Source organism: Aulonocara sp. 'chitande type north' Nkhata Bay, linkage group LG10 (genome assembly GCF_057382095.1).
Source record: "Aulonocara sp. 'chitande type north' Nkhata Bay isolate Kocher_YH1m ecotype deep benthic linkage group LG10, A_spYH_male_GT1.1, whole genome shotgun sequence".
Classification (NCBI taxonomy): Eukaryota; Metazoa; Chordata; class Actinopteri; order Cichliformes; family Cichlidae; genus Aulonocara; species Aulonocara sp. 'chitande type north' Nkhata Bay.
Window position 1 is genome coordinate 976,987 of NC_141353.1, and position 12,750 is coordinate 989,736.

At 44.8% G+C, this 12,750-nt stretch overlaps 1 protein-coding gene across 8 annotated transcripts in view; it reads right to left on the reverse strand.

Moving 5' to 3' along the window:
* Positions 1-12,750, reverse strand: part of LOC147319958 (phosphatidylinositol-binding clathrin assembly protein-like) — a 43,686-nt gene that overhangs the window by 11,396 nt on the left and 19,540 nt on the right. For 5 of the 8 annotated variants that reach the window (XM_086307677.1, XM_086307672.1, XM_086307679.1 and 2 more), the window contains 9 exons: positions 12,610-12,721; positions 10,686-10,792; positions 10,537-10,578; positions 7,911-7,996; positions 7,623-7,746; positions 6,577-6,707; positions 3,651-3,733; positions 1,403-1,480; positions 744-845 (listed from right to left, as the gene is read on the reverse strand). In XM_086307677.1, the coding sequence (XP_086163803.1) occupies positions 744-845; positions 1,403-1,480; positions 3,651-3,733; positions 6,577-6,707; positions 7,623-7,746; positions 7,911-7,996; positions 10,537-10,578; positions 10,686-10,792; positions 12,610-12,721 (865 nt within the window). The remainder of the gene's footprint in view (positions 1-743; positions 846-1,402; positions 1,481-3,650; positions 3,734-6,576; positions 6,708-7,622; positions 7,747-7,910; positions 7,997-10,536; positions 10,579-10,685; positions 10,793-12,609; positions 12,722-12,750) is intronic. The other 3 variants (XM_086307678.1, XM_086307675.1, XM_086307680.1) reach the window with 1 other exon arrangement.

Here is a 12,750-nt window from a genome sequence, read left to right on the forward strand (position 1 = left end):
ACACCATCAGTTGGGACTGAGCAGCTGATATAAATTTGCACTAAGTGGCAGGATTGTTTTCTAATTACTGATGGAGTTCCTCCATTTCTTTGTATCATTTCTCTTGATCTGTGTAGGTTCTCGGTCAGGTCATGGTATAATACAGAAGAGCCACCATGACAAGACTCAGCGGTACATCTGCACCATCTTTACGATACGATGCTCTTAGGGTGAGGCAAGGTCTCACAATGGTTTCAGCAGAAACCGATGCTAATAATGACTCACACCTTGGGTCTACGTGTCTATATGATGTTGCACATGATCAACAGTGGGTCAATAACTGTCTCGTTTCCCGATTCCCACTCTCTGCACCACGTGATTTAAAAACTGAAGAAGCTTCTTGGATGAGAGGGGAAACGTTTTCAAGAATCCTAAAATAGCCCAGTTGCATTTTTCCGAAGCTCCTTAGTAAGTTCCCGTTATTACCCATAAGCTCATTTTTGGACAGCTATGGTTTGATTTGTTTGCATGTGTGGATTGGTTGGGTTGTTGTGACATCTAGTGAAAATTTCATGTCACTAGCAGCTTTAAAAATATCATATCTTAGAAAACTGGTGAGGTATTGAATACTTATTTATCCGCTGTATAAGACAAAGAAAATCTAAGTATTGCTGTGGTTGACTAGTACATCAACTACGTCATCAATCTATCTTCCTAATGTCTGCCACTAAATTTAGATGGCAGTTGTATCAATAAAAACTTACCTGTGGAATCCAAGTTGTTGGCATTAGTGTTGTTGCCAAACACTGAGTCAAATTCTGCATTGATGCCTCGCAGGTTCGGAGCTGGGGAGGCTGTAAACGCTGCTGAGGAAAAACACTAAATTCTATCAGAATTCAAACATTAATGATGAGTCCCAACGGGTGACGATCAACATATACATGCACAACTGTCTGCTGCATTTCACACTGACAGTTCAAAAGTACTAATACATTAATGTACATGTGCATGAACCATATGTTAATATCACGTTTGGGCTCACAGCGGATTCTCACCCTGCTCTGTCACATGTGCTCTGAATCCGTTTTTCCACACTTCATTATACTTGCTGTTACTGTGCTATTTATAGTATTTCACTGGAGTGGATCTCCTTGTCATCACAGGCCAGATTAAAGCCCCAAAGCAGAGCCCAGGGCAGGAGGAGGAGTCTAGTTCCATCTCATATTACTTTAATCACAACGCACTGAAATGTTAGTGTAGAGTTTTTGTCCAGTAGTCCAAAATCACATTGCCCACCCAAACTTTACATTTCTTTAACTTTCTTATATTGTGCAATTACCACAACAGCTGACACATGAGTTTCTTGGATAAATGTCTCAGGATGAATGAATGAGTTGTAACACTTTGAACAGGCTGAGCTTACCTGTGAATAGACCAGCTACAGCAGGCTCAGAGTGGAACAGAGCAGTGGTGTTGGAAGGGCACGGCCCACAGAAAGAGTCTGACTCCCAGCAGCAACAGCACACATGCAATAAGAGAAGATGATGAAGATATGAGATCAGGAAAAATACATCAATGAAAGAACAGTGAGAGCACCAAGCAGCTGCAGGAGTGGAACAAGCTGCTCCAGGCATCTCCTACAACCCCGGGCCGGTACCGGTCCATGAGTCGTTTGGTACCAGGCCGTGCGAGTTGAGGCTCGGGTGTGAAATTCATGGTTTTTAGTTTATAGTTTGACCTCTAAAAATAAATAAGATCATCATAAATAACTTATAAAAGGAGTAGGAATATGCATCACAGTAAGCCCCAAGCAGCTTTCTAGTAATAATGTAGTTCCCAATACCACTAATTGACTCTGTAATACTTGTTTCACAGGTGGTATCCTGTCACGGTACCACAGTGGACTTCATTCAGATCCTGAGATCCTGTTCTTTCACAGTCTGGATGCTTACGCACTTTATTAACCTGTGGCCATGGAAGTGAACACATGAATGAATATATCTGGATGGGTGCTTCTGGTAACGTAGGGTAGCCCTGTTAGTCCATGGCGTAACGCTGCCTCTTCCCTATGGTAGCTGGGATAGGCTCCCCTGCAATCCTGATAAGGATAAGCCAAAGAGGATGGCTGGATAAATATACTGTAGCCGTCTCTCGCACAGGCAACAGGCAGTTACCTCACAGACACACAGGACAACAAATTACAAACACAAGGGTAGTAAAAGCAATTTTATATAAATTATTGCTGTTTAGGGAACTCCAGTCATGTTCTTGTGAGCTGTGCGACTCGCTATGACAGACAAATGCATCTCAAAACATCTGAAAAGAAATACAACTTTAAAACATTGTTTCTTCTTAGTCCTGAGTTGTAATAATCTTGCACGTGTCCACTAATGTTACCATCTATTCCATTTACAATCATCAGGAAACCAACAGTGTGCTCCACATCCCCCTCGCTGCGTTTCACTTCAGCAGCGGTGGTAATGTCGACATGTTCATCTGGACGCAGCGTTTTCAGCGGGAGAAACGGAAACATGCTGTGATTGCAGCCATTCCCCAACTCTGTGTGAATGGTACTCATGGCCATTGATCAGTGGTTGTTGAATTTTTATAATTATGATGAAGGTGACCTCCCAGCCCATGGCTCCTTCGGTGGTGCTGGTTTCAGTCAGTATGTAAATGTCCTGCTTATAAGGTTGGAAACCTGCAGTCAGCTGAGACTGAAGAAGTCGTTTCTCCCACTGAAAATGTCCGGATGAACAGAATCAACTTCTGGGGATTTACTTAGCTGGATGATTGAGCATCAGGACGATGTGACCCATATAATTACCTTATGGATTAATAAAATATTCTGACATTTCTCAAAGAGTTTTACTCTATAAATCACAGACGAACTCTCTCAGCTTGTACTCAGTTCCTCTCGTCTAAATTCATGGTCAAAGGTAAATATGAAAACTGTACTTATAGAGTTTTTGTATTCAAACTGAGCACTCAAAGCACATTTTACTGCAGAGCCCTTTTAAACCACTGAAACTCAAACATTCATTCAATGTTTGAAAGTATTTTTCTAACAATCACTCTGATGTATACGTCAGGCACGTACAGATGTGTACACCACTGTACGTCCTGAGCCACACCAGTGGTGATGTTTAGAATATCAGTACAGGATAGTTGGACAGTGTGTGCTTATTATCTATTATTGTGCGATCTAATGTACAATATAAAGCGCATTGAGGCGACTTTTGTTGTGATTTGGCGCTATATAAATAAAATTGAATTGAATTGAACTGAATTGGGCTGTAGCTCAGGTGGCAGAGCGGATCAGCCACTTACCAGAAGGTCGGTGGTTCGATCCCAGGCTGCTCCAGTCTGCATGCCAAATATCCTTGGGCAAGATACTAACCCCATGTTGCTCTCGATGCATCCATCGGAGTGTGAATGTGTATGAATGTTAGATACTCAGCACTTAAGCTTAGAAGTGCTTGTGTGAATGGGTGTGATTGGGTGAATGAATTAGCTGTATAAAGCGCTTTGAGTGCCCGGACAGAGTAGAAAAGCGCTATATAAGAACCAGTCTGTTTACCATTTACCAATTGAATTATAACTGTGTGACATGTGTCTTAATGTGGTAACTGTGTAGGCTGAAGTGTTTCCAAGCAGAAAGGTGTCCTCACCTCCCCATATGTTGGTGGCGGTGGAGAGAGGCTGCTGGAAGGTCGGCTGGAGGTCCAGCAGGTCACTGGCTGCGCTGAAGGTGCTGGAAAGAACGAGCAGGAAAACCAATCAATGAAATAAATAAAAACAATCATCCACTTCCTGAGGAAAAAGTTACATTTTCTGTTAAAACTGAGGTGTTTTTGTTTTTCATCTTAACAGTAACTGGGTTTTACTGTGTGTGTGTGTGTGTGTTTATTGCCATATGCACAAGTGGTTACGCAGGGCAATGAAATTCTTATTTGCAACTCTTCACACAGCTAAATAAACAACCATCTAAAATAAGAATAAACTGAACTCTGAGCAAAGAAAATAATAAAGTAAAACAGCACTTTGTAGCTGATGTAGCTGATGTGTGGGTGTAGTCAGAATTTGAAGTGCAAGTCCTGTCACGGGGTAATATATACAGGATATGCAATATTAAAATTGTTTCTATTGTATGAAGTTGTAAGAGTTAGTGTCTCTGCCCGGGTTAGGGCCCGCCCTCCATCAACCTTCCTGAACAGGATCCAGTAACCATCACAGAGCGGACATCTAACAAACGGTCTCCAGTAGGAAGAGCTGGAGAACACCGAGCCCTGATAAGATTCACACCTATTGGCTAAAGACGCTAACGGTACGCTACAAATGTCTGGCAGCTGCTGTGGGACGAGGATGGCTAGCTGAAGGCTGGACAGTCCTGTCCCTAAGGATCCCCAGAAGGGGCTGGTCCCATCAAACTACCTGACAATAATCCTCCTCAGTACCACATCAAAGCTGCTGTCACGCATCACGCTGGTTAAGATAAACAGGCACATGGATCAATACATGAGTGAGGCACTGAAAGGAATGGGCAGGAATCCCAGAGGGGCAAAACATCAGCTTCTGAGAGACAGAAGACCAGACTGACCAACGAGTCCATCGCCTGGACGAACTACAACAAAGCCAGGGAAGGATGGCCAACACAGATGGCGCCCATGTTCTAATCATGTCTCCCTATTTCCAAAGCATGCTGGGACCCGGTGAGCAGAGAGGAGAAAACAAGCTGAGCGAGCTGAGGCACAGAAAGCATCAAACATTCAGTCAAGCACTAAGAATCAGCCACAAACCCATCTGTGGATTTATTATTACAGTCGCACCCAACTACCCGGCACATGACGACAGACCTGTCAGGGGAGGCCCAGGTGGCAGCGTTCACTTTTAACATCCTGATCCTAGATCAGCTGAGGCTTTTACTGAAGGAACACCGCCACTGGTTCCAGGGAGGTTGGATGGGGTTGGAGGGTCAGCCCTTCACATGTGTCACAGGGCTTCATGATGCAGCAGCCAAGTGGCTGCAGCCCGGCCCCATGAATGGAGAAACCAGGGAATTGAACCTAGCCTTCCTGGAGCAATTCGTGGAACGGGAATGGCGGAGTGGGTCCGCTGCAGCCAGCTGAAGAACCTTGACATCAACATCAGGCTGGCCACGGGACACCTGTCAGCGCAGCCAGGGGTCCTGCTAGAGCGGCAGTCAGCCGGTCAAAGCCCTGAGGAGGTGGCCCCGTTACGTGTCCCAGACTCAACCAGCTCCAGCAGAGAACCAACTAACCAGTCTCTCTGCAAGTCCCAGAGGCCATGGACATTGCACCCCGCTCACTGGGAGCTGCATGAGCTTTGAGGCAGGAGTGGTGGAAGTGTGGGCGGACACTACTGCAGAGAATGCCCACGTACAGAGGTAGAGCAGGTGATCCACATCGCCAGCACTTCATCACCCTCCCATGGTCCAGGAGAGATACACAGTCTTCCAGTAAGGAGCCATGGGGTTATGGATCCCTCGCCACCAGTAGAAATTAAATATGGGGCTAAAAGTACAGACTTAAGGCTGCAGTTAGAGACAGAAACAGATTAGAGCAAGGTTCAGTTGGTCAGTGGGGCCTTGTGTAGGGTTGTGCTCACGACCATTAGGAACGTGCATCGTCTGTGCTGAGCTCAGCAGTGACGGCAGGTTGTCCGATACTGACTCTGTGTCTCCATTGTGATGACCAAGAGCGGATGTTGCTGCAAAAGCATTTTGCAGATTTGTTCTTTCCCCTGCCTGGTTGCACCACACTGACCATAAGAGACAAACAGTTCAGATGCTGTGCTGGGGATGAGGACAACAGAAGAGTCGCACAGTGCGTGGTGTAGCCCCATAGTTCCTGTGGTGAAGAAAGATGTGTCTTCACAGTGTGGACTAGCTCAACGTGAGGGAGGTGTCACAGTATGGCAGTCGAAGAGCTCTTGGAGGGTTAGGTGCTGCTTGATTTTTTCACGATGCTGAAAGAAACCAAGGGCTACCGGCAGATTCCCTTGTCTTCCAAGTCCAAGGAAAGAAATTCTTCTCCACACCGTGTGGACTGTAGCAATTCGTCATTCGTTTGGCTTATTTGGAGCCCTTGCCACTTTCCAGTGCCTCATGGACCAATCCGAAAGCTGCATATGCCACCACCTATCTGGATGAAGCTATTATCCATAGTGATACTTGGATGAAGACTATGAATAGCCGCAGTCCTGGAGTCCTTGTGGCAGGTGGGCTTCATGGCCAACCTGAGCAAGTGTGGGGCTGGATGGAGAGAGTTACAATATCTGGGGTCCTACGTGGGAGGCAGGTGTGCCCTCAGATTGAGAAAGAAGTGACTCGAATCCATCGAATTCTGCCACCCTCCCAAGTCCAAAAAAACCAAAGGAGGTGGGCGGTTCTTGGGGTCGGTTGGCTTTCAGTACCTGTTTGTAATGAACTTTCCCCCTCTGCCCAGCCCCTGCCTGGGATTAAGGCCTTAGGGGATCACCCCCTCATGGTGTGTGATTGTATGAAATTAAGTTATTTTGTGCTGTTTGTTTTATTTTCCTGGTTATAAAAGTAGGAGACACAGGTTATGTCCTCACCTGCTGGTCGAGTTGGTGGTTGAGAAGGGGTCAAGAACAGGGGCGGAGTCTATGGTCCCATCCAGAGAGATGGGGGAGGAGTCTGTGGTCGCTGTAGTGGGGGTCTTTTGGCGCTCTTTCAGACGCTGTTCCTGAAATAATTATGTGAGTGTTAGCAACGTAAGCTAATCTGGATCCAAACACAATTTGTCTTTGCAGGGTTTCTTTTGAAGAATGTGAGAGAAGCAGCCCAGGAGAGCCAAACTACTTATAACCTATAATAGGCCTCGCAAATATGCATATATGTCATCCCTATAAACGACATCCGATGACGAAATGGGAACAAAACAATTTAAACATTTTTTTGATGATGAAGCAATAATGATCTTTCTTTTTTAAAACAGCACAAGTAAAATTTGGTGTTTGTTACACCCAATAAGACTTTGTTGTGTGTAAGTCCAAAGTATTTTTTAATTAAGTCATAAGGAACCAGAAACACGAACAAAACAAAAACAAACAAAATATCATTTTTTGTGCACTTGTTGAAACGCTCCCCAATGGAAACCTGCAACCATCGCGCCTGCAGAATGAACTTCCTAACATTACAAAATCAAATATTTAATTTGTCAGTTTCATTTGAGATCATTTCTTTTGCCACACACATAATATTTGCTTTGCTAATTGTTTTTGTACATCTACCTACTGTTACCCTAACTATAGCAGCCGCAGCAGGTAAACCTTTACAGCTGTGGTGCGTCGTGATACAGTCACAGAGATTCAAACATTTCAAAAGGCAAAAACGCCCCATCACAAACACCACCAGGACTGAATGACTAATAATAAGACAATAATTTCCATAATTTCCTCAGCGGGTAATGAGGTACTACTCCTGGTATACTACCAGACTCCCAGTACAGGCAAAGCTACCAAACTGGGTCGCTGCTACAGACGAACCCAAAGCAAATTTCTCCCAACGTCTGAACTACACAACATGCTTACAGATGCTGCTTCTCTGGCCTCACATGCATCAAGGAGAAGAGAATCTAAGACGTGAGGCTGAAACGTACTTTCAGGGCTTTGAGGCGAGCCTGCTCTTCCTCCAGGGCAGCCTGCTTTTCTCTCTCGTCCACTTTGGAGAAAGACATGCCGGTGTTGGCCAGGGAAGAGACCGCACTGGAGAGGGTGCTAGCTCTTAATCACGGGACAAACAGAAGAAGAAGATCAAGAATTATTTCAAGATACAAGTGTCTTACAACCTGACTAGCATGCATAATGCTTTTTGATCTCAGCCAGTGCAGAGCCATCAAATCGCTGAAGCAAACACTGGGCTAGCAGGGACCAGGAAACAGACCTACCTGCTGGCTGCTGTTGAATCTTTGACTTTCTTTCCCTCTAAAGACGCCAAGTGCTGCTCCAGGGCATCCAGCAGACTGCTTGGGGCCTAACATGAATGTCATGACACATATTCAATTTCAAATGCTGAAGAAAACCTGACAGGATCTTGTGTAGAGGAAAAAAAGCATGAAAACAAGCCGAGTAATTGCCAAGAGTCAAAATACAGCTTTGAATACAGAGATGGAGAGAGAAAAGCCAGATACTTACACACACTGTAAACTGAAGAAAGAGAAACAGAAGAAAGGAGAAATACAGAAAATAAAGGTGGCCAAGATATTAGGAACACATGTGGAGCAAAGCATACTGGGATTTAATGTAGGTGCAGAAAGAAAACGAAACCTGCAAATAAAGCTACTTTTAAACATAAGTCGCTGGTCTGATATCCAATAAGACAGCCTGGATTCACACCGTTAGTTTCTGCATGACATGCATTCATGAGTGGGTGTGAGCCTGTCTGTAAGTGCAGCACTAGGACTGGGCGATAGACTGAGTTTCTAAAAAATATCAATATAATAATAATAATTATAATAATAATGGATTGCATTTATATAGAGCTTTACAATGCCACTATTCATTCACTCTCACATTCACACACTGGTGGAGGCAGCTACGGTTGTAGCCACAGCTGCCCTGGGGCAGACTGACATATCGCGCCATCGGCCCCTCTGGCCAGCACCAGTAGGCGGTAGGTGAAGTGTCTTGCCCAAGAACACAACGGACAGAGAGAGCTGGGGATCGAACCGGCAACCTTCCGGTTACAAGATGAGCTTCCCACCCCCCTGAACCACAGGGGGTATACTTTTATACGAGATATAAGACATGACAATATTATTTATATCCACATCGTTTATGTTGTGTTGTAATTATACTTGTGGAGCCGCTCTCTCATCCACGTTTGCCTCCCCCCCATCGCTTCACCTGCAGGCGGCGACAGGATGGACACGGTAGCTATTGAAGCTGGTTGGTCGAATATTTGGAGATGGTTTGGATTCAAAGTTTCAGCAGCAGAATAAAGTGTCCTGACAAAAGGTTCGAGCACTGCTCATCTTTTCCACCATTTACACCAGCGCCACAAAGTGCGTGCTGTATCTCAGAGCGCAAAGTCCTGCCAGCCTCCTGCACCTGAAACAAACGGCGTTATAAAACTCACACACTCGTGGATTATGGGAGGGAGAGTGACATTACTAAAGCAGTGACCATCGCTGAAGACATGGTCTCCATCTCAACTGTGGAACAGCTGCTGAAACACCAGTTACCCAGTCAGAGATACTTTGAGAGTTGCTGCCAAAAATGTTTACGCAAGTTACCGAGAAGCTCGCTGCCCGGCTCAACAAAGTGTCTCACTTCACACTGATGACATGTGGTCCATGTGAGCCATACATGGAAGACTGGACTGAAACCTGCCCGTCTCCAGGCCACAGCGGGCAGCACACAGCTGAAGCCCTGCAGGATGCTCTCACAACCTGGCTTAAACGAGGCTAATGTCGTCGAGGCGGTACAGCTCAACAACAGGCTTCAACTGGACACTGCTGAGTGCAATACTGAATCAGCTGATTTGAAATAAGAAAGAAATATGATATCAAATATCAAATGACAATAAAACTGTAGTGAGAACACGCCAACGACCGTACGTCTTCCTGATTTTGTGCCAGACTAATCTGTCAACAGCATCAGGCTTCAAGGTTACAACGTTGCCACCGACACTGAAAATCCTTTCACAAGGCTGAAAAACACCATCACTGTATTTTATTCAAGAAGAATTATTATTTAATAAAGACCAATAATTTGTATCCGAGTCATTTTTCAAGTGCATCTGCAGCTGTACATGAGTGTGCATGTGACATCTCGCACACGTAGCTTTGACTAAGAACTCTGTTTTTCCTTTATGGGTAGAAAACATGTAAAGATATATATTGCATATAGACATTCGATATATGATTTTTGGTCCACATCGCCCAGCCCTATGCAACACATGCAACAGCTGCGCACAGCAGTGGGTGTTAAAGCTTGTTAGCACTGAAGCTTCAGCGAGTTAGCAGCTGTGAAAGGACAATAACAGCCACATTTAATAACATGCCCACTGCTGCATCACTGTACGAAAGTACAATCATTCACAATCATGCTGCTGCGACTGTAAACTTCTGTGACTGCACTCGTATAATGCAGCGAGTTTTCTTGAAAATGTGCCGCTCATGTATGTTAGCCTGTAACTCTGTCTAACAGCAGCACAGCGTAGCTTTGGCTGCTTCTTGCACCTGATGGTTTTCAGAGTTTTCTCATCATTTTATGTGATTGTTCATTAATCTTCAGAACATTATCTGCGTCATCTCGTGACATCACCATTTAACATTGGAGTGAAATTTCACCTTCATATATGAAACACCTGTGACAGATTATACTGGATTTCCACATATGTTTGCAAGTTTTAGTGAATTGCTCCAACTACTTTCAATTTTGGTGGCTCCACAGTTACATGTGCTTTATTAATTTCTCCACCTTTTACTCAGGAAAAAGCTGTAATAAAAAGCACAGCGCTGAGTCCTGTTATCTGCTGCACTAAATGACTGTGTTTGTGTGAAGGCTCACCTGAGACAGGTCTGGGATGTCTCCTCGATCAATTCCAACTTGCTGAAGGCAAACAAACCGAAACGTATTGAAAATCAGACAGAAACAAGAGCCAGCTGATCTCAGTGATCACACGCTCCTTTGCAGTCCCTGACAGGCTAAAGACTTACCTCTGCAACTTTGAGGAACTCGGAGATTCTTGTCATTCGTGTAAGGAACTTCTTGTAGAGGTCCAGTCCTTCTTTGCATTGAACTTTTTTCATGTCAAAGTATTTCTCTGTTAATCACACACAAAAAAGAAATTCACTTTATTTTCAGGTAAAGTTTTTCTGCAGGATATTTCTGAGGTGTGATCGTCGAGGATCAGGATTTGGTCCACAAAAATCAAAAAACACACCCTATTAACCGTCCCTGCAAAGTCTTATAATAGCAACAACAACAGTAATAACTTTCTACATTCTTCTACATGCTGAATGATTTCTATTGCATTCTGTCTGCAACAGAAATCAAATCTTCTCCCATGTCTGCTGCAGACGTTCCATAAACGTGGACCTTGTAGCTGCTTTGCTTTCACTCTTCTGTCCAGTTCATCCCAAACCAGCTCGATGGGGTTTGAGTCTGGAGACTGTGCTGGACACTCCGTGTTTCCAAGCTTGGCACAGTTGGACTGTTTGGGTGATTATCCTGCTGTAGGATGAACCTCTGACTGAGCAGAGGCTCCTGCATGGAGCTGCAGAGGCTCCTGCATGGAGCTGCAGAGGCTCCTGCATGGAGCTGCAGAGGCTCCTGCATGGAGCTGCAGAGGCTCCTGCATGGAGCTGCAGAGGCTCCTGCATGGAGCTGCAGAGGCTCCTGCATGGAGCTGCAGAGGCTCCTGCATGGAGCTGCAGAGTGCTGTGGAGCTGTTCTGGTTCAGGGAGCCTCTCACTCTGTACGAGTCACAGACCCTGGATCAGCAAACAGCCCCAGACCGTCACACTTCCTCCTCCATGTTTGACAGTCGATGCCACACACTGTGGATCCATCCTTCCACCTACTCCACAGCAAAGATCCTGCATGATGAACCGAAGATTTCAAATGTTGATCCATCAGTCCATGAAACCATCTTCCAGTCTTCAGCAGTCCAATGTTTCATGGCCCAGACGGGCCTCTGTCTTATTCTGACGTCTGGCTTTCTTGCTGCAGCTCGTCCTCTTAAACTTGCAGCTCGAAGTTTCTCCTCACAGCTGAAACTGAGACTTTCTCACTACGACCACTATGAAGCTGCTTGAAGCTGATGTCCTGTGAGCCGCCATCACACAGCTGTTAACTCCCAGGAACGTGTGTCTGAGTCACTCGTGTCGTTGGGTCTGCAGACCTCTTCCTGTCACAGTTTGAAGGAAGCTGGACTCACTGACGCCTTGACTTTCTTTGCAGTTTCTCTGTAGGACAGACCTACATTTATAAGTGTTACGATGGTCTGTCTTCTACTGTTAATCGCCTTTTTGGAACAGCTGTAGGACTTAGCAGCACCAGCTTTCACGGCTGGATCAACCTCCACTGTTGCAGAGCAGCTTTAAATTGTTAACCTGTTTTTGTTCCCTGAAAAAGGCCATTTTCTGAAATGTGCATTATTTTTCAGTTTTGGGTAACCTTACCTTTTTTTAAACCTCTGGGAGGTCCCCACTTACCTTTTTACCATTTCGAGCTGTTCATTGGATTTGAACAACTTGAACAGAAATAAATAACTGGAAAAACTGGGTTGTTCTAATCTATTGACCAGTAGAGTATCTGGAACCATTACTTCCAGTCAACAGCTACCAAATACGAATTCAACACTAGAAACTCGTCCAGATGTTTCTCCCTAATCTGTCATACAATACAATAACAAGGATACCATTAAACCTCCTTCAACTGCCCAATTACTTTTGCGCCTCTTAAAATAAGGTATTATATGTAAAAACGGCTGTAATTCCTAAACATTCATCATAAAACTTTGTTAATTAAAGCTGTGTATAAATGTCTAAACTCAGGTGGAGAGCCTCATCTAGTAAAAGGTCCTGTAAAGGTAAAATAAAAGGATGACATGGCTGACAAAAAACAACCTGTCCTTACCCAGGAGGTTGATTATGCTCTCGTTGTAGGCCGCAAACAGCCGGATTGCATCTTTAAACAGAAGCATGAAGGCTGCATTGATCACACCGTTCGTCAGCTCATTGGCGTTGACCTAAAAGGGAGGTGCCGGTGTTAAAACAT